This window comes from Mytilus galloprovincialis, chromosome 7 (genome assembly GCF_965363235.1).
Source record: "Mytilus galloprovincialis chromosome 7, xbMytGall1.hap1.1, whole genome shotgun sequence".
Classification (NCBI taxonomy): Eukaryota; Metazoa; Mollusca; class Bivalvia; order Mytilida; family Mytilidae; genus Mytilus; species Mytilus galloprovincialis.
The window spans coordinates 35812554-35834408 of NC_134844.1; the positions used below are offsets into that span (position 1 = coordinate 35812554).

The 21855-nt window shown below is 32.8% G+C and overlaps 1 protein-coding gene across 1 annotated transcript in view; it reads right to left on the bottom strand.

Moving 5' to 3' along the window:
* Positions 1-14803: 14803 nt before the first annotated feature.
* The window catches only part of LOC143081658 (inactive pancreatic lipase-related protein 1-like), a 34722-nt gene continuing 27670 nt past the window's right edge, over positions 14804-21855 (bottom strand). Inside the window, exons 2-7 of the mRNA XM_076257421.1 lie at positions 21691-21754; positions 21126-21412; positions 20465-20693; positions 18308-18406; positions 17853-17933; positions 14804-15068 (exon numbers count right to left, since the gene is read on the bottom strand). Coding sequence (XP_076113536.1) covers positions 14833-15068; positions 17853-17933; positions 18308-18406; positions 20465-20693; positions 21126-21412; positions 21691-21742 — 984 coding nt within the window. The 5' untranslated portion in view covers positions 21743-21754 and the 3' untranslated portion in view covers positions 14804-14832. The remainder of the gene's footprint in view (positions 15069-17852; positions 17934-18307; positions 18407-20464; positions 20694-21125; positions 21413-21690; positions 21755-21855) is intronic.

Genomic DNA, 21855 nt, shown 5'->3' on the forward strand with positions numbered 1-21855 from the left:
ATAAAAATGGCCATGGCACATAAAAGCACATTTCACCTCGATTGAGGCGAACTTGGTCAGTTCTTGAGTGACAAACAAGTTGGAGTTGTTAAAAGAATGATTTTCAACAGAAGAGACAAACCAGAAGAAAAATGAGGTGTGGAAACTCATAACAGAAGAGGTGATTGCTTTGGTTGGCTGCTTGAGAACTGAATCAGAAATTAGAAATGAATATCGGAATATGTGTCGGGTTGCTAACTAAAGGAAAAATTACTAACGTCAGAAAGGTAATAAGCAAGACTGGAGGTAGACCACATACCATCCACTCATCTGAGCATTGCAGAGGAGAACATTGTAAATGAAATGAGGAATAGTTTAATCTAATTACTTGAATTTCTTTCTTTATTTTGTTCATCTTAAAGTAAGCAAGAAAAAAAATGAAAAAAGAATTTAGAAAATTAAACCCGAATGAATAAAAACGTTTCTGTATTCCGTTTTGTATTGTTTAAAGTTACGTGGAAACTTTTTTTTTCGACATTTCAAGATTAACGCCGTCATTCACACTGTAGATACAGCTGTTAAATTTGCCACTGGACATTTAACAGCTGTTACATTTGCTACTAGACATTTAACAGCTGTGGAGTAAATTCGCTTTGGTACGCTCAATAAATCGTCTTCTCTTTCCGTAGTAAGCTTGATGGCTATCAATACTTGAACTCAATATTTACTGGAGACGGCTCCCTTTGTGGAGGATTAGACGTGGTTATAAATTCAGGGACTTGGATCTTGATTAATAATCTTCTTTACCTCCTCTTCTATCTTCTGAATATCAATTGTATGGTCATTTTTATAAATTTCCTGTTACAAAACTTTCAGTTTTTCAAAAAAACTAAGTGTTTTCTTATCCCAGGAATTGATTACCTTAGCCGTATTTGGCACAACTTTTTGGAATTTTTGGGTCCTCAATGCTCTTCAACTTTGTACTTGTTTTGCTTTATAATTATTTTGATCTGAGCGTCACTGATCAATGAGTCTTATGTAGACAAAACGCGCGTCTGGCGTACTAAAATTTTAATCCTGGTAGCTTTGATAACTATAACCACTAAGTTTCTTAACTTTCGACTTACAGCTGATGTATTCTTTATCTCTTTTCTCATTTTTCTTAAATCATTGCTATAACTCATCGAGTTGTATTCTTTCAGAGGTGCTGTCTGTTCTATTGAAACTTGTACCAGCGTCTCGGTTGCTCGTTGTTTTTTTTATTCTAAACCTTACATTTGAAGACACCTAATAGGCATAGGGCACCACCTGCATCTAATTTTGTTAGCACTGCGGGCATATCTCATATGCCTCTTTTAACTTTATGTGTTCCAAAAGTTCTCATTCGTACTATTTATATATATAATTAAATTCACAAGTTATTTTTTAAGCGATTTTCAGGGAGGGAATAAATAGATCATCCGACTGCGATTGCCTTTAACAAACCAAACTAATTTTTACATGACGAAATAATTGTTCGTACCGTAATTTATTCTCTCCAGGCACTACCACTGCCGTTACAATATGAATAAATCACTTCTTCTGTGCTTCTTGTGTCAGAGTATACTATTTTCCATCTTCATCACATCAATTAAATTTTGCATTTTACTTCCAACGAGTTGAGAGAAATGTTCCTGGACTACCTTTGTAGGAAATAGTTTTGGTCTTGACACCAAAAACAAACATCTATCTTAGAACCTATCCATACCATTGAAGCATGACATCTCCAGACATTAGAGGATACGGCTGTTTATATAAGCACATGTACATTGATGTTTTCAACTCCACTTCACATTTTGCACCAGTAATATATCTCCGACTCTCCTTTCAAATTTTTTTTCAACCTTCCCCCGCCTCTTTTTAAGACTTATACCTCAAATATGGCATACACGGTCATCTCCGTATCAGAATCTATGTCAAACGAGACGATTTTTAATTTTGAAATTATCAAATTTTTAGTAGCAACAAACCAACTTCACCAGAATGAGAAATACGTTTCCCCAACTCATTCGGTATTCAAAAGCATGCAGGAATTACTAAATAAAGGCAACAGTAGTAAACCGCTGTTCAAAACTCATAAATCTATGGACAAAAAACAAAATCGGGGTAACAAACTAAAACTGAGGGAAACGCATTAAATATAAGAGGAAAACAACGACACAACATTAAAATGTAACACACACACAGAAACGGACTAAGCATTAGAAATAATTCTATGAGAATAACAAATAAAACATCAAAACCAAATACATGAATTTGGGATAGATAAGTGCCGTGACACGTCTTATAGTAATGTGAATTCACACACAAAAATAAGAGAAAACAAACGAAACAACGGAAACACGTTAAAATGTAACACACACAGAAACGAACTATAATATAACAATGGCAATATTCCTGACTTGGTACAGGGCCTTTTTAAAGGAAAAAATGGTGGGTTGAACCTGGTTTTGTGGCATGCCAAACCTCCTTCTTTTATGGCCATGTAAAATATAACTTTAAAATAACAACACAACATTACAGGACTACAATATAAATAAATAGGAGAACACAATTGACAAAGAAACACACGAATAATAGCTAACAAAAGACAACAAGTTTAAAAGTTTTTAATACACCAGAAGTGCATTTTGTCCACAAAACTTACTAGTGACGCCCAGATACAAAAAGTTTGAAAGCCGAAACAAGTACAAAGTTGAACAGCATCGAGAACCAAAAGTTCAAAAAAAATGTGTCAAAAACGGCCTGGGTTTTCTGTTAGGTACCAGAACATCCCTATTATTTAGAATAATTTATACTTTTGCAAATAGTAAATTTTATTAAATGACTATACAAAAGATGTACATGATAAAACTGAAGTATTAGCTAATTACAGGAAACAACCGAAATACATTACATAACCCAACAAAATGCAACACATCCGAAAAAGTTTAAACCTCAACGCCAAGTGACGTCATATTAGAAATTTTAAAAAATGTCAAAAAAAATGACGTCACATTTGAATTTGTAAAACAGATCATCAAAAAAATGAAAAATGACGTCTCATTTAAATGAATAAGATAGAATAAGGATTGATTGAAGATTCTATTTGAACTAAATACTGATATTACATTTAATAACAATGCACATTTCAATACTTATTGATAGCAAACTAAGGTAGCAATTAACTATATTATATAGCTATGTTCGGTTTGTTTTGAATCTAACTTCAAACGTAAAACATCGTACAGATTACGTTGAACACAATCAAATCTAATAAATGAAGGCGGTGATTAATTTTCTTTACCATAACACACGAATATGATAGAAAAGACGTCAACACATTTGACAAAATCCGATGAGAATAACAAATATAACATTAAACATTTTAACTAAATACATGAATTTGGGATAGATAAGTACCGTAACACGTCTTATGGTAATGCGAATTCACACTCAGCAAAACAGTCAGAATCGGCAATAAGTCACGTTTAGTAATTAAAAGATTAGACGACATAATGACAAACCACAATCTACCATGTAGTAAAAATGTTCTTAGCTAGTTTAGTCAAAGACACATCGTATGGATCCACCAATTGGTGATAGTGTCCATAAAATTTACGATGTGTCAATTTTAACCTGTCCTCCTCATAACTTTGTTGGAGCAGTTTCTGCGTAAGGAGCACACTCCTGTATATGAATTCCGTATAGTGTGAACAAGCACGAGAATAACTTATCAATTGTAATATGTAAACACCATACGAAGGGGCAGAGGGTATGTTGCTGCTGAGAAATGGGAAATTGATAATTGGGAAGTTGAAATCGTCCCGTTTATCATACATTTTCGTGTGAAGTCGTTCATCTGTGTCAATATTGAGGAAGTTATCAAGGTATGAAGCAGTCCTTCTAGTATCAGTAGTATCCTTAATTTCAAGTTCACTGGGATATATGAGATGTAAGTAGTGGCTGAAATATGGGTTATTCAATGATAGAAAATCATCAATATATCGGAAAGTAAATTTAAAGAATTTCGCAAGGTGCTTTTTCTTTTTGTCTTTTAGAAGGTTCTGAATGAATTCTACTTCATACGAGTACAACAACAAATCGGTCAGCAGGGGTGCACAATTAGTACCCATTTGAATACCGACTGTCTGTTGAAATATAAATCCTCCATACTCAACAAATATATTGTCGATCCAAAAGTCCAGCATTTTGATAATATCATCTTCAGTAAACTTTCTGGAAGATTCAGTGTGATTCTTCACAAAATATGAATTATTGTAACCCAAAACAAGAAATTTGTATCTACGATTCCCATTTTTATAGAAAAAGCTCTGTTTTATGAGATGGTGAAGTCGATCTTTCTCCTGAGCTGTGTCTTTCTGTCTGAGCAAAAGTTTATGTTCCGGGGGTATGTCAAACAACGTCTCGTTTTTTTTCTTAAAAAGTTCATCGGAAGGAACCAAGACCTAGTTGATAGATATTCCGCATCAACCTTACAAATTTTTTTTGGAGAAGACGTTACTAAGTTGAAAAACTTGTGTCTAATCCATTTGTCTCTTTTTGGAACAATAAAATATGTTTAAACTAACCTTACAAATATTACATGATGGTCTTGAAGTATATATTCCGGGTACTGACGTTGTTTAACAGCTTTATAACGTGTTTAAGTGTTCTTTTATTTGTCGTTATCAAAATAACTTATTGTTAAGTCTGTATTCTTTTAGTGGTTTCCATTTGGCGTGCCCGGTCCTTACACATCCCGTCAATGTGTTATTGTTCTCTAATAATTTTTGCTAATATGCTTGTTCTGTATGCCTTTAGTTTGTTTCTTGGTTACATATGCCATGGCTCTGTACTTATACATTCCCCCATTGTTCTATGATAATTTCTGTATTCTTGTCGTTCGTTTTTGCTAATATGCTTTGTGTGCCATTTTTTTAGTTTCTTTCTTGCATGTGCGTGGCTCTGTACTTATACACGATAACTGCTGGAACCTTTTTTTTGACATTTTTACCTATGATGTCTGTTTGTTTTGTTCACATACTGCTGTCAATCTAATTGAATTTGTATGACTCTGATGTACAAGTGAGAGGTCTAGCTAGCTATTAAACCAGGTTTAATCAACCGTTTTCCAAATAAAAAAAAGTAAGGATTATGACAGTTGATGTGTTTGAGCTTTTGATTTTGCCATTTGATTAGGAACTTTACGTTTAGAAGTTTCCTCGGATTTCAGTATTTTTATGATTTTACTTTTTTCAATGGTTGTGCATTAATTGATGCTAAAAGCAATGTCATTCATCTGTTGTAATTAGATCAACTTCCTCGGAGGCAATTTGATGCTTTTGTAAGTAAAGTTGTGTAATATTTTGTGTAAATTTTTTTACCTGTTTTTCTAAAACATTGTATATATCACTGGTTCAACAACATTGTCAATCGTTTTGTTTTTACCACCCCTTTCATCACAAACAACAAATGAATAAAAAATTGTACAAGTAGACTGGCCCTTTTTCCAACCTGCAGGGCCCGTTTGTTCAAAAGTGTCGTTAGCCTTATACTTATTAAGGAGGAGGAGGACAGGGGGGTACCCTTCTCCCTTCTCCCACCCCTCTTCTCCTTTCTCCTACCCCCGTTCTCCTTTCTCCCATTAGAATAAAACATCTCCTTTTGGGATATTTTTTCTTGAAATATTAGATCATTTTTTAAAAGGAGAGATATTTTATTTTTTCTCCTTTCTCCAACTTTTTCTCCTTTCTCCCAGCCTTCCTCTCCTTTCTCCCACCCCCTTTCTCCTTTCTCCTACCCCCTTTCTCCCTGTCTCCCTTACCCCTGTCCTCCCCCTCATTAAGGCTAACAAGTCGTTAAATCTTAATTTAGTCGCTAGTTAAATTAAGGCAACATTAGTATACCGTTGATCGAAAGTCATAAATCGACTGAGAGAAAACAAATCCAGGTTACAAACTAAAACCGAGGGGAACACATAACCTATAAGAGGAAAACAACGAAAAAACTGAACACTTTAAGTGCAACAAAATCCAAACGAAAATGTTAACCTATGCGTTAAAATGTGTTGTTTATTTTTATTTTACAATGTTAACTGACACTGCGTAAAAAGTCGTTATTGTTTTAATGCGAAATGGTAACCCATGATGAACAGAAAATGTTCCCTTTCTGTTACCAAGATTGCTGAGTCGACTGCAAAGAAATTGCCAAGGTACAGAAAAGTCAATTTCACCTCCATTGATCAGTTCCCGAATGACAAACTAGTTGGAACTGTTAAAAGGGGGATTTTAAATAGAAGTAACAAACCAGAAGAAAAATGAGGTGTGTAAATATATAACAGAAGAGATGAATGCTTTAGCTGTCTGCTTGAAAACTGAAGCAGAACTTAAAAATAAATATCGGAGTAAGTGTCTGGGTTCTAAGGAAAAAAATACTAACTTAAAAAAAGAAATGAGCAAGACTGGATAGTGCCTCATTCAGTGGAGGTGATGGCATTGAGACAGATTTAACTTGTATTGGTATGTAGTTTCTAATTTTTAACCTTTTAATGCAAAATAAGTTGACGCTAACGATCGTCTGCTTTGACAAAAGGGTTTCCCATAGCATGGAATTTCTTCGCTTTTAATATCTTTGACCTTGACATGTTTTAAAAAGATATGCGTCATTAGTGGTCACTTGTATATAACGTACTCTTTTTATATTAGGATATCCTCGAAACATTATTTAACTATTGTTAATCTTTATTTTGACTGCCACATATCTTTTGTTTTATTTTGACCGCTTTTTTGTCCCTTGTCCATTGAAAAATAAATGTTATACGGAGATATGAATTTAAAACAATCAAAAACTAGTTTATAATGATGAAACTCTTCTAATCAATATAAGCAGCCACTTATTAAGTTTAAAATATTTAATTTAATGTACAGATGAGAACTTTTTAGTTGCTTACACCATAGATAAAAGTTTCTTATATGTTGTAAATGAATAATTTTGAGTTATTCCTCTTTGTATTTCTACTTTCAAAATAAAAAAACCCAACTAAATCTTGTTTGATTTTAAAAAAGGACTTTAAGGGGTCTAAACAGACGGATACAAGCAAAAAAGTATTATGCCTTTTTTTTAAATAACCGAAGTCATTATTCATATGTTTATGCCTTATGCACCAAAAAAGTTGAAAAATAAAGATAAAGTGGAATGGAGAGTGTGAATTCAAATGTTGAGTCTTATTTTATTTGTCACCAACAGTGTTTCTGTATATGGCTATAAGGTATTGGTTTTATCATTGTTGAAGGCTGTACTGTGCTTGTTCATATCTATGTCATTTGAACTCTAAAATATTTTATCTCATTGGCAAACATATCAAATTTTCTGTTTTCGTTAATGATGGTTATAATCAGTTCCAGCAATGTGTTCCCTAATCCCTCTTCCATCCTGTTGCTCATTGTAGTTGATTCCATTATCTACATCCTCGTTAACCGGCTCTTCGTCAGACAAATCTAGTTCATTTAGTTGTATGCAGATGTTTCGAGGAATGCCACAAACCATAACTATGTTGGTAACCTTTTTCTGATCAATACGAATTTGCAAAAGATACAAATAAATAACCATGTAGGGTTACCCAAGACTGTGTATTTGAAGATGGAGATGGTAATTTTCTAAAAAAAATATTGTGATTTTCAATTTCAAAGGAAAAATATACTCCGAACAATGAGAAACAGTATAAAAACAACTCAATAATCTCTCACTCCCAAATGCAATATGTGGAACCTCCAGCGTCCTGGAAAACAACGTTTTGTCTAGCTGTAAAATATTTTTTAAAGACTGTATGGAACGTTTTATTTAGGTCTGGAAGTAAAGCTATCAATATCAATATAAACTAAAGTCTTCGTTATATGTGACAGTATAAAATTATGTGAAAATGAAAACAGAAGAACATACCTTTTGAATCACATTTTGTTTAAACACTCAAGCTTGAGTAGCTTTGCTGTTGAAACATGAGACTGTATCTTGATGCGGTCTCTTTAATCGTATATGTGTCCCATCAACAGCACCCAAAATGTTTGGAAACACAGCAATCTCGTTAAATTCAGCTTTGGTTGGATTTAGGTTAGTAGGCTACTAAATGAACTCGTTCAACTTTTCACAAAAGGCGTCGTGACAGAATCTACCACTCTTGACACTGTGATTTTGTCCAAACCTACAAACTAGGTTTTCTAGAGCTAAACCTCTCAGTCGCATCAAATTCCATTATGTTTACAACGATGCGTGAACAAAACAAGACATAATAGTCAAATATGGGCAAAGCAGTCATCACTGCGAAACATATATTGTCATCACTGAGATACTTTGTACAGTTCATGCTTCTCTAGTTCATGCTTTTTTATCTAAAAAATAAAAAAAAAGCATTACTTGTTATGCTTATCAATATCTAAATGGTTTCTTAAAATTCCATTACTCTTTTGAAATATGAGGTATCATTTTGTTTTTTAAGCATATTATATATTCTGTAAACTGTATTAACATCAATAAATAGTTAAATTAAATTTATTGTCAATATTCATATTCATGATAGCACACAAGATAAAATTTGCATTTCTTAATCGATTTCAACATTTATTACTCGACATACTTCTTACCCGGCGTCAATACAATGCATAGTACAATGCTTCATTCACACATGTTCTTCAGTCTACCCTTTTACAATCTTATAATATTACAAGTAGTTGTCATGCAATTCTTTAATATTCTTAAAACATATTTGAATCTTGTCAACTATTCTGATATATCAGTGAAAAAACATTACTTGATTAGTCTAAAAATCACCTTAAATTTTCAATAATGTTTTTTTACACATGTACTAATACTAATTCTTGATCTGAAATGATTTCCTTGTGACTTCAATTTGTAGATGTTTAACTTTCGATGAAGATTTCACGGACTAAATGAATATGTAGGGAAAAGAGTGTTGTTCATGTATTCCTCTAAATATAATCAATTGATACGTATGATTGAAAATATTTGTGTACTGTAAATATCAATAAGAGAGCAACTTTGCAACACAATAGTTGAGAGAAAAAAATGTAAATTTTAATACCTACTTGCTTTTACAAACAGACATGACGTTTTAATACACAAAAAAAAATATAAGTCTTCTAAGAAATGAAATGAAAGCACAAAAAATGTTGCTGTATATCATATTTGTTTATTATTATGTACGAAGATAAGGCCACCAGTCCTCTTAGTTAAATTGTTTTACAAACATTTGACATTTCTAGGACTTATATGGCTTACAGTTACAGAAACGTAGTATCTATTGATATATGTTCAAATATATAATAAAAATGATAGGTCACCGTGAATTTTCTCTAGCTACAGGTGGTGACAAAATGACAGATTTTGTATGGATTATACAGGAAAAACCACCATTTTGTGATTAGAAACTAAACAAAATGATAGAATTGTAAAATAAATTAGGAAAAGATTGCTTTTAGACATATTGAATTTTGAGGGTGGGTCCATAGCTTATTTTGCTTAGTACACAAAAATGTACCATCATGCTAAAATTGGTTCTTTCCTCATTATTTGAGCAATTTTTTCACCGATCGGCCGGACTAAAGAGTCTGAATTAGAATTCTCAAAGTCGTCATCATCTGTAAGGATGCTTATTTTAGATGTGATTCCTCTTTAAAAGCTGATCCAAAATTAAAAATGGACGGTATTGCCTCCACTTTCAATCTAGACCTGTCACCTGAAAAAAAGTTATACTAAGTATTATACAAATTTTCTCTGGAAGATAAGATAACTGTATGCTGCTATCTTGGAATGTAAAATTACAATAAACAATCGTTTTAGTTTTGTGCATCAATCTGAAAACTATGAGACAAATTAGCAACTAATATGTACACTGTAAATTTGAATTAAGAAACACAAGTTATTGAATAATTTTGACTTTTTTCTTAACAAATATTAAATTATAAATGTGATTGCTATCTTGCATTTTGATTACTGATTTTCCATGTTTTAACGCTTCTTTTAAGGGCTATTTCGTTGCGGCCAGATTTTATTGATGGAGGAGTGCCCGGAGAAAACCACCGACCTTCGATAGGACAACCGACAGTCCTAGTCACTCCCCATCACCCTTTTGTAAATTTTACAGACGCAATCACGAGTTGATTAACCGTTATGGATCCATTTCACCAATGATATCTGATATGTTCCTCATGGATTATTTTTGTTATTCTACTTTATACATTGCACTGTTGTTTCAATAACAAATAATCACTTCAACAAAAAAATCTCTATTGTACTTCTTTCTATCAGTTTAATACTCTTATCCAAATCAGGACATTGAGATGTCTAGTTCAGTTTGTAAATATGTAAATGTGTTCTATTTCATTTTCGCACAACATTGTTTCAGGAGTGTACTAATTATATTTATTATCTTCAACTTCGTACTTTATTTTGTCTTTTTAAATTTTTTTTTTTCGAGCGTCACTTATGAGTCTTTTGTAGATGAAACGTGCGTCTGGTTTTAAAATAAAATTCCAATCTTAGTATCTATGATGAATTTATTTGCTTATATAACGATTTTTTTGTTTGTTTAGTTTTTTTGTTTTTTTTTTGGTGGGGGGGCTACTTATTTGCTGTTTCCAGCGTCTGCTACTGGTTCGCTTGCGTATATTTTTAATTAATAGATTATCATACGATTAGATTGTATATATATATAATTATGGTAATGCGCGTCTGTTGCAGTTAACTAATGAAAAATTGGTTCCTGATGAGTGTTTTGTAGACGAAACAGCGACTGGCGCAAATATAAAATTTCAATCTCCTGGTATCTATGATGATTTGATTTACAAAAATGATTTTACTAAAGAATGCGAAAATGTAAGTAACTAGACATCCTTGTTATTTGGAATATACTTTTACAACAGAACCAATTTAAATTCACCCGATACGTATTTCGTGAACTTATGTCGTCTCTTTTGTGATACTTATATAGATAATCGTTGATTGATTTTCTCGCTTGAGCCGATACTGACGGTGGCAATCGAGTTGAGATGACCAATGATAATCTGTTTATCGCTATTTTACCTATGATGACATGTCAATTTCATTAGCAACGCCACGTGCCTCCTTAGATTCTATCCATAATTTTCCATCTCTAGCGAGTAGTATGATATGAAAAATTATCACAAAAAATAGATCGAAGAAAAAATTAGCGATAATAGTAGTTTTCAATGTTAAACTAACTTATAGTCATATGAAACAGCAAATGCATATGTTTTTTTATAACTAAATAGTTAAATTAGATGTTTGTTTTATTATACTACCTTATTCTTTTTAATTAAATGAAAGAGGGACGAAAGATCCCAGAGGGACAGTCAAACTTATAAATCGAAAATAAACTGACAATGCCATGGCTAAATTATCGCGTTATTCCTTAATCAACTTCATTACACAATGAAAATTATCTTTCATGATGACACGAGATACCACAATAAAGTGCTCAGGTAAATTAAATATAAACTGATCCTAGCTAAACAATGTAATTAACAGTATTGAATGCTTCTTTTTGTAATTTCATAGGGTTGTAAAAACGTTGACCGTGCGCACATTTTTAGAATGAAAATGTACCTTGGTCAACGCTTTTACACCCCAATAAAGTTACATACAGAAGCATTAAATTCTTAAGTGAATAGATTTTATTAAAAAACTTATGCACATTTATTATTTTTGAAGAGACTTCTATTATTTGTCCACATTTAGAAGTTGGCTTTTTTTTTAATTGATTGCTTCCAGGAAGCATTTCGTAGACATATTTTCCGTATGCAAGTGACCATAGCGTGACCCTTCTGGTAAACATCCGGTGATCGCAATACATATTATCTTATTGAACACGTTATACACGTGAAGACTAAGTTTATGGTATATACATATATTGGTTCAAGAATTGGATAAACACCAGTCACTTGTTTCATGACTTTCAGTAACAACGTTACCTGATAATGCACATATTTAACATTATCTCATTTCAATGTCCTGTGCTCTACAATTCAGGGTCAAAGCCGTTATATGGGCATATAATTTGAAACGTTCACACCATAAAATCAATATGTGTACTCAGTTTCAAATTGTTATAATTTACTATAAATTCCAATGGTTATCTTGGGGGGGGGGGGGGGGGGCTCTTTACTATTCATGGCGTTCACTGATGTATATATATATATATATATATGTAAGTACCTTTGACTTTTGATACCTCTCCTGGAATTCTCTGTATAGTAATTAAAGTATATATGCATGTTCATAGAGTACAGAAAAACAGAAGGTATAAAAATCGGTATTTGGACAATAGGGGGAGGGCAAAAAAATGGGCCAAGTCCCTAAGTACCTTCGACTTTTGATACCTCTCCTGAAATTCTCTGTATAGTAATTAAAGTATATATGCATGTTCATAGAGTACAGAAAAACAGAAGGTATAAAAATCGGTATTTGGAAAATAAGGGGAGGGCAAAAAATGTGCCCAGTCCCTAAGTACCTTTGACTTTTGATATCTCTCCTGAAATTCTCCAGTCAGTATAATTTTTTTTACAGTTTACATACGCTCTATTTCCCTGCGATTTCGCGGGTGTGTTCTAGTGCTATTTAAAGTAAAAGCATACCTAAACTGTAGATTATCAAACATCTTTGGCTATCCAAAATCGAAGTTTCTAGCAAAGGTTAGCTTTCCTTGTGAAGGTTATCAAAGAAAAAGATTTTGAACACACCTACGTATGATGCATATGTGATATCTGATATCATATATATCCCTTATAATTGGTTAAAAAAAAGAATAAAAAAATACCTAACTGCAAGGCATATTTAAAAAACTGAACTCTTTAAAAACTGACAAAGTCAAACGCTAACAATCAACGAAATAAATTAAAAACAACTGTCACATTCCTGAATTGGCACATGTCTGTTCGAAGCAAGCAGAACCTCCCACTAATATGACAATTGTTCATAGGTTTATTTCATTGACAAAACTCAGTAAGCAACCCTAAAAAGACATACTAGTAATATGTTAGCGTGACAATAACTTGAATCCTACAGTCAAAACTGTGTAATAAAATTGAGAATGGAAATGGGGAATGTGTCAAAGAGACAACAACCCGACCATAGAAAAAAACACAACAGCAGAAGGTCACCAATAGGTCTTCAATACATCATGAAACATATGTTTTATGATTGTGTGATACTAAACCCATAAACGAAGGGATTGTACTTGATTTACATACGCTGAAGACATAATCTTTCAATGCGTTTAATTGTTTCTTGGGCTGGTCATGCCAGTAACTGGTAGTAGCCCTTTTTTCATTGTTATTTTGCTTAGTTTATTTTGTTTCCAATTCTGACATCGGACTCGGGCTTTTTTTGAACTGGGATTTACTGTGCATTTGCTGTGTGTTTGTTTATTGTACAAGAGGTATAGGGGAGGATTTTGATCTAACAAACATGTTTTATTCTGTCGAAATTTTGCGCCTGTCCCAAGTCAGGAGCCTCTAGACTTTGTTAGATCTGTACGTTTTTTTTTAAATTTTAGTTGATTTATATGTTTTGTAGTATAAGTACTACGTCCATGTTTACTGAACAAGTACGAATTTTTGTCTACGGGCCCGATGAACGCATCTCGGGTTGCAGGATGTGTCGCTGTGTTCAGTCGGCTTCAGCTGTTTTCTGCTATGTGGTCATGTTGTCAATTTGACACATTCCGTATTTCTATTCCATATTTTATCATAGAAATACAGCACGAATTAATAAATTATAAAAAAAATAAAAATAAAAAAAAAATATAACAGGAACACTGAAGTGCAACAAAAACGCCAACATCCATAGAAACGAACTTTAAGATAGATAACAGCTGCCAAATTCTGACTTGGTACAGGACATTTAAAAAAAATTGGTTTAAAGGCTAGTAAAGACGCCAACAAATAGGTAACTTTGATTACTAACTTATCATAGATGCCTTTCAACAATTGTATACGTCATACGCATGTTTTGTCTACAAACGACTCATCAGAATCGTAAATTGTCCTAAAGGATTTCAAATTCATCATGTTCATCTGACGAAAGATTTTGGACATTTTTTAAACACTTAAGTGTCAATTTCAATTGATTTCATTAGTTTATGAGAAAGATTTCAACTGATTCACTGATAAAAAAAACGCTCCGATTTTAGCTTAAATATGATAAATCTATCAAATCTGCCAAAAAAATGTCACTTTTCATATGGTTTTTGTCAAAAATGAAAGTGGCCACATCCGTGTTCATCCTCAATCTTTGTATATGCTATGTATTATCATCAAATACAACTTACATTTCAATATAAAGAAAACCGTCTAAAATTTTACAAAAATGCAAAAATGTTGAAGATTTCAGTAGTTTAGCATCAACTAATGATGATGGTACCCGATATATGTACATTGTCTTGTCAAAAAAGGCCATATTTATGTACCATAAGCATTCTTATTTCCAATAAATAAATTAAAGATTAAATTTAAACAATTTTGTAAAACTGATATTTTTTGGGGCAAAAAATAGGGTCTTACCGGACCAACTCCTTAGACAGTGAAGTCATCATAACAATTTGTTTTCTTAAATAGTCCAAACAATATGTATAGTAAACACTTTCTCGATGAAATTGCTGAGAATCAGCAAATATAACCACAGTGTAAACACATAAATTTGAAAGTCTACATGACCAGCTCAAGAAGAATAAATAGTTGTTTCCACAGAAAATTGTAATGATATGAAAAGCAAATAGTTTATAATTCATTTAATTGATTATTGTCAATAATAACAATATGGAGAATCAGAGCCTGTTCTCAGATAGTACTTTCCATCTGCATTGTATGACAAGTTGTATCCCATCTCTTGGCAGCCACTTTCACAGCTTTCACAATCTCCATCCTTAAAATCATCCCAATTTCGACATATGTTGGAGGTAAACTTGCAGTCTGGATTTACAGATTCAATGAAGTAGTAAAGTGCCCTCATGTGGGCACAACTGTAAAAAGGTGCTATTGCTACAAAGGAAATTATACAAAGTTCATACTAACTATACATTTATGTTGACCAAACTTTTGAAACTTAAGTAATTAGAACGTATTTCAACGAGCTATTATATATCTTATTTGGGATCTTCACAGGGGATATGGGCTTACATTTCCTGTCATTGTTTTTAAACCCCACGAGCCGCAAAGCAAGGGTGAGATAAATTAGTGACATGGAATCTGAGCCCATATCCCTCTTTGTGGCTCAAAGGAAAAACATATAACAAAATGTATACTGGCGTGTGCTGATTTTAACACTCATTAGTAGTTATTAATATTTTCATGTTTTCACATCGGATTTTGTCTATGCTTAGTTCGTTTCTGTATTAATATTTTCATGTTTTCACATCGGATTTTGTCTATGCTTAGTTCGTTTCTGTGTGTGTTAGATTTTAATGTGGTTCGTCATTTTCTTTTTAGCTCACCTGTCCCGAAGGGACAAGTGAGCTTATGCCATCACTTGGCGTCCGTCGTCGTCCGTCGTCTGTCGTCGTAAACTATTTCAAGAATCTTCTCCTCTGAAACTACTGGGCCAAATACTTTCAAACTTTAACTGAATGTTCCTTAGGGTATCTAATTTATAAATTGTATCCGAAGTTTTGATCTATCAACAAACATGGTCGCCATTGCTAAAAATAGAACATAGGGGTCAAATGCAGTTTTTGGCTTATAACTCAAAAACCAAAGCATTTAGAGCAAATCTGGCGTGGGTAATATTGTTTATCAGGTCAAGATCTATCTGCCCTGAAATTTTCAGATGAATCAGACAACCCGTTAATGGGTTGCTGCCCCTGAATTGATAATTTTAAGGAAATTTTGCTGTTTTTGTTTATTATCTTGAATATTATTATAGATAGAGATAAACTGTAAACAGGAATAATGTTCAGCAAAGTAAGATTTACAAATAAGTCAACATGACGGAAATGGTCAGTTGACCCCTTTAGGAGTTATTGCCCTTTATAGTCAATTTTTAACCATTTTTCGTAAATCTTAGTAATCTTTTACAAAAATCTTCTCCTCTGAAACTACTGGGCCAAATACTTCCAAACTTTAATTGAATGTTCCTTAGGGTATCTAATTTGTAAATTGTATCCGAAGTTATGATCTATCAACAAACATGGTCGCCATTGCTAAAAATAGAACATAGAGGATAGGGGTCAAATGCAGTTTTTGGCGTATAACTCAAAAACCAAAGCATTTAGAGCAAATCTGACATGGGGTAATATTGTTTATCAGGTCAAGATCTATCTGCCCTGAAATTTTCAGATGAATCAGACAACCCGTTAATGGGTTGCTGCCCCTGAATTGGTAATTTTAAGGAAATTTTGCTGTTTTTGTTTATTATCTTGAATATTATTATAGATAGAGATAAACTGTAAACAGGAATAATGTTCAGCAAAGTAAGATTTACAAATAAGTCAACATGACGGAAATGGTCAGTTGACCCCTTTATGAGTTATTGCCCTTTATAGTCAATTTTTAACCATTTTTCGTAAATCTTAGTAATCTTTTACAAAAATCTTCTCCTCTGAAACTACTGGGCCAATTACTTCCAAACTTTAACTGAGTGTTCCTTAGGGTATCTAGTTTGTAAATTGTATCCGAAGTTATGATCTATCAACAAACATGGTCGCCATTGCTAAAAATAGAACATAGGGGTCAAATGCAGTTTTTGGCTTATAACTCAAAAACCAAAGCATTTAGAGCAAATCTGACGTGGGTAATATTGTTTATCAGGTCAAGATCTATCTGCCCTGAAATTTTCAGATGAATCAGACAACCTGTTGTTGGGTTGCTGCCCCTGAATTGATAATTTTAAGGAAATTTTGCTGTTTTTGTTTATTATCTTGAATATAATTATAGATAGAAATAAACTGTAAACAGCAATAATGTTCAGCAAAGTAAGATCTTCAATTAAGTCAATTGACCAAAATTGTCAATTGACCACTTAAGGAGTTATTGCCCTTTAAAGACTTTTTTTTCACAATTTGTTCGTCATGTTCACTTACTTTAAAAAAATCTTCTCCTTTGAAACTGCTGTATCAATTTCAGCCAAACTTAGGCTAAATGAGTTTCAGAGTATCTAGTATAAATTTTATATTTTATTTCCTTGTATGTCAAGAAACATAGCTCCTATGGCTAAAATAGAACATAGGAGAAAATGATTATTTTTTTTTGGCTTTTGAAGAAAATAGGACGATCCAAAAAACATTTAAATAAATTGAAAAGCCAAAATAATCATTGATGAGAGATTTAACCAAAAGAATTAAGGTGAGCGATTCAGGCTCTTGAGAGCCTCTTGTTTTTAATGCGTTTCCTTCGGTTTTGGTTTATGACCCGGATATGTTTTTGTCTATCGATTTATGAGTTTTGAACATAGGTATACTACTGTTGCCGTTATTTACCGAGCCCTTCCAAAGTTTTGTGCCGATTACAAAATAGTTTATATTTTTATGACATTGACCGAATATTGATTTTATACTGCAACTTGAATTATCATATTGAAAGCTTTTCAAATTGTAACATAAATGTCAAACTAATTTTCATCCCTTACTGAATTTCTGACTGTGGAGAAAGTGTTCCATGATGAAATTGACATTGCACAAAATATAGTTGTGTTACTATATTAAAAGAATAAACACAACTAGTTGCAGTAAAAAACAATTAACCAATGCAGTGAACAAGCTTTCTACAAACTGCTCTAAATATATAAATGTTTTGTAATGAATATAATGTATATATGATAAAATACAGTACTGTCAGTTAAACATCCAGGTTGGATTTTCCCTCCATTTGGATAGAAATCTGCATTCCCCATTTCCTTTTGCAATCCCAAAACTACAAAAATAAAGAGGTAATAAAATCAAAAATGTGTACAATGATATATTAATAGGGATGATACATAATCAATAACTTTATGTTGGAAAGCACAACTGACCAAGCCAAATAACAAATTGTAAACAATCAAATAAAAATTTTAATTAATTCCTATTTTGGGCTGTTCCATGAAATTTGCATACCGATTTATCAATTTATCCCTAAAAACATTGAAAATGAAGAAGGATTTCGGTTCCTTTTAATAACCAAGTACATACAAGTTTCAGAGCATCAAAGTCAACGATTAAAGCAATAACTTTGGTTCATGTTGCAAAAGGAATTATGAATAAATATAAATAAATAAAATTTTAAATGACTTATACCATTAAACCTACCTACGTCTGTGTGTATGACGTCAACAAATTTGGCATCAGAAGAATCCAATCTCACTATCACATTTACAGTATAGAATGCTGGACCTGCAGGATCTAGACCTGGAAATATAAATATAACAGTAGTTAAGTGTTGAGATCTTTACTATAACACTGTTCAGATACGTAAAAAAGGTGTAACAAAAATACTCCAAGAAAATTGAGAGTACTAGTAATATTTGGTACCTGTAATATTTATTGATTTATACTTGTTATTTTTAATTATTATCTATACTTTTAAACGAGAAGACCTCATTTTGTGTGTCGCTTCTCTTCCTTCCACAATAAATCAATCATCATGCCTCTGTGTCCTATAGGTAACATGCATAGTCGCATTTGTCATCCATTCTTACGATTTTTCAGATTCAGAGTTATTTTGGGAGAAAAACGACAAAAAAGGAGTCCGGATATGATTCTGTCATCAGACTGACTTTTAGTCATAGATAAGACTTCCGGTTTGAAACATGCACAAATACAACCAATCGTATGATAGATATCAAAAATGAAAAATAAATAAGCCATTCAAAGCGTTCTCCATATCATGGTGTTTAGATCGCAAGGCCCACAACTATTATACCTCCTTATATATTACTCTATTACAATTATTTTTCGCGTTTAACTACATGTAAACTACGATTATACTACTTTAATATATGGTCTAAGAGACTCTCTGTATTTTGTCTACTGTTTTCTTTGAAATGTTTACTATTTAAGGGGTCATACCAGTTGCATATATATTAAAATAAGCAAAACATGTGACACAAGTACAACCAATCGTATGATAGATAACAAAAATGAAAAATAAATAAGCCATTCAGAGCGTTCTGCATATCACGGTGTTTTAAAGATCGCAAGAATCACAACTATTATACCTCCTCAGAGAGGACAATTATTTTTCGCGTTTATCTACATGTAAACTACGATTATACTACTTTAATATATAGATTCCTGTATTCTGTCACGGACTTTCCATGTTAGTATAGAAAGTCCCTGATTCTGTCTAATATTTTCTTTGAAATGTTAACTATTAAAGGGGTCATACCACTTGCATCAATAGGTAAAATTTGTTCAACTTCATCTTAAACTACCTCGACCAAAATCTTTAACCTGAAGCGGGACAGACGGACGGACGGACGACCGAACGAACTAACGCACGGATGCACAGACTAGGAAACATATTGCCCATAAATGGGGCATACAAATGCATTGTTGAAAGGGAAAATAGTGATTTGGCAAAAATGAAAGTAAGGTAGAGATAAGAGGAAGGCAGGACCTATTTGGGAGCGTCGGGATCGGGTTTTTTTTTTGGTCCTGATTTTGGAATTGATCCTTACGTGATCCGGTTATATATTTTTCGACTTCAGGATTTCGGGATATGAAGTTTCTTTAAATTCTGCATCTCGGGATGTCATGGTTTTAAGCCCGGGATTTCGGGATCAGGACCCCTCCGACCACCCCTCAAATTAGCCTAAGTCGGTCTTGGTCATTTATACAAGATTCATATCCTACCATTGGCATGTTAATAAGGCCATCAAAAGAAAAAGCACTGATGGATTGTCCTAGAAGCATATTTTATTAGACTAATAATGGTCTATATATAAGCAGTTACATTTATTTCATGTTTGAAACGGTGCAAATTTTTAATTTGATTTGACTTTTACCAAAAGAAGCATTGTAGCAAAGGAGAAGAATAATTGTGGTCTGAGGCCAGAAACACGAAATAATTGAATTTAACAGAAAGGAAACAAAAATAGGACTTTTGAAAAAGGGAGAGAACTTTTCATACCTTTCATGAAATTCTCAATACATAATATCTTTGACAAAAAATCATCCTACAATAGTTCACAAGCTGTAAATGCCCGCGATTTCGCGGGTGTGTTCTAGTATATATAAAAGTGGAACAACGCAAAAATAAAGCTAAAGGGAATAATCAATAATAATTACAAAAATGATAAAGATTCCAACTATTAAAGTAAGACACTTACCAAACTTCGAAACAATGGTAATGTCAAACTTGCTACGTTACCTTGACTTTGGTAGTTAATCGAAGTTACTTCACCACTGTTTCAGAGTTTGGATATTTAAAAGGGATAATGAGGGTTTGGTATTAATCAAAAGTACCTGTTATTCTACCAATTTCCGGTATTATTTCTCCAACATAACCAGCAACATGGGCACCTAGACTGTGTCCAACTAAATGTACATTGTCTAAGGTCAAACTACTCGACCTCTGTAGTAGTTTTATCATGTTGGCAGTAACAGCACCCACAACCCGAGTGTTTGCTACAGCTCGGATGTAGTTATCCTTCGCTCCCTCAGCCCATACCACAACTATTACATTTACATCAAACTACAAAAATAATACATACAAAACGGTTTAATATAATGATGAATCACTCTCCGTGTATTTAAATCTATAAATACTCATTTTAAAATATCCTTAGATTTAGCTTACATCAAATTAAGAAGGACAAATCAAATATGAAATGAAAGAGTATTAAATTTCAAAAATTACAATATTTCATGACAGCGCTCAAAACAACAGTGCTCCACTGGTAAATCATAATATTATAATTTTCCAGAAAACTTCGAAATAGTTACCTGAATGGAAATATCTATTGGAACTATCTCCATTAACACCTGACTTATTCGTAATGTTTCTTTACATTTAGTTTAACAATTTATATGTTTTAACCCATCCCAACTTTCCCTACACAACACAGTATTGAATGCATAAAAAAGGAAACAAGATAATTGCACATAGTTTATCTACTTTACTTACATATTGTATGAGGGCGCTTTTCATAAGCTTTATCCAATTATCTTCTTTTTTTCCGTTAAAACCATGAATTATAAACACCGTCTTGTGTGCATCATTGAAGTTTGTCGACATCACAGACGTCCCAGATCCATTGGGATCTAACACTTGGTCGTTTGTTGGATTGATACGAGTATACAGATGGAAAGTGATTCCATTTTCTTCCGGGGAACGTGGGAGGATACCAAAAGTGTTCCAGAATGGCCAGGCATTACTGAAGCAACCAACATTATCGTAGCATTTTTTTGAAGCTATAAAAATGTATTGCATAATTATCATTTTCGACACTTCTTTATAAGTAAACAAATATTATTGATTTTAATTAAATTATGATTGTATATACGTGTTTGAAAATGCTATAATGCATAAAAATCTTTTATTATATAGAATTGTCGTCCATTAACCATACATACATTTTTCCTATAATGACAAATTAAAACAAATGACCTAATGGTTTCAGAGTATTTAATATTAGTTTTGTAGAGAAAATAACATTATAATTGTCATTTATATTTTTTGGTGTACTTACCATTCGCTGTGAGCAGAAGTGATGCAGCAAATAAACTTACACACCACATCATGGAGACTTATATCTAGAAAATGAGCAGTTAAAATGATAATCATACACAATTAAACTCTGTGCACGTTTTTTAAATAACAACTAGATACCATTGAGATGGGAGCCATCTCTGTG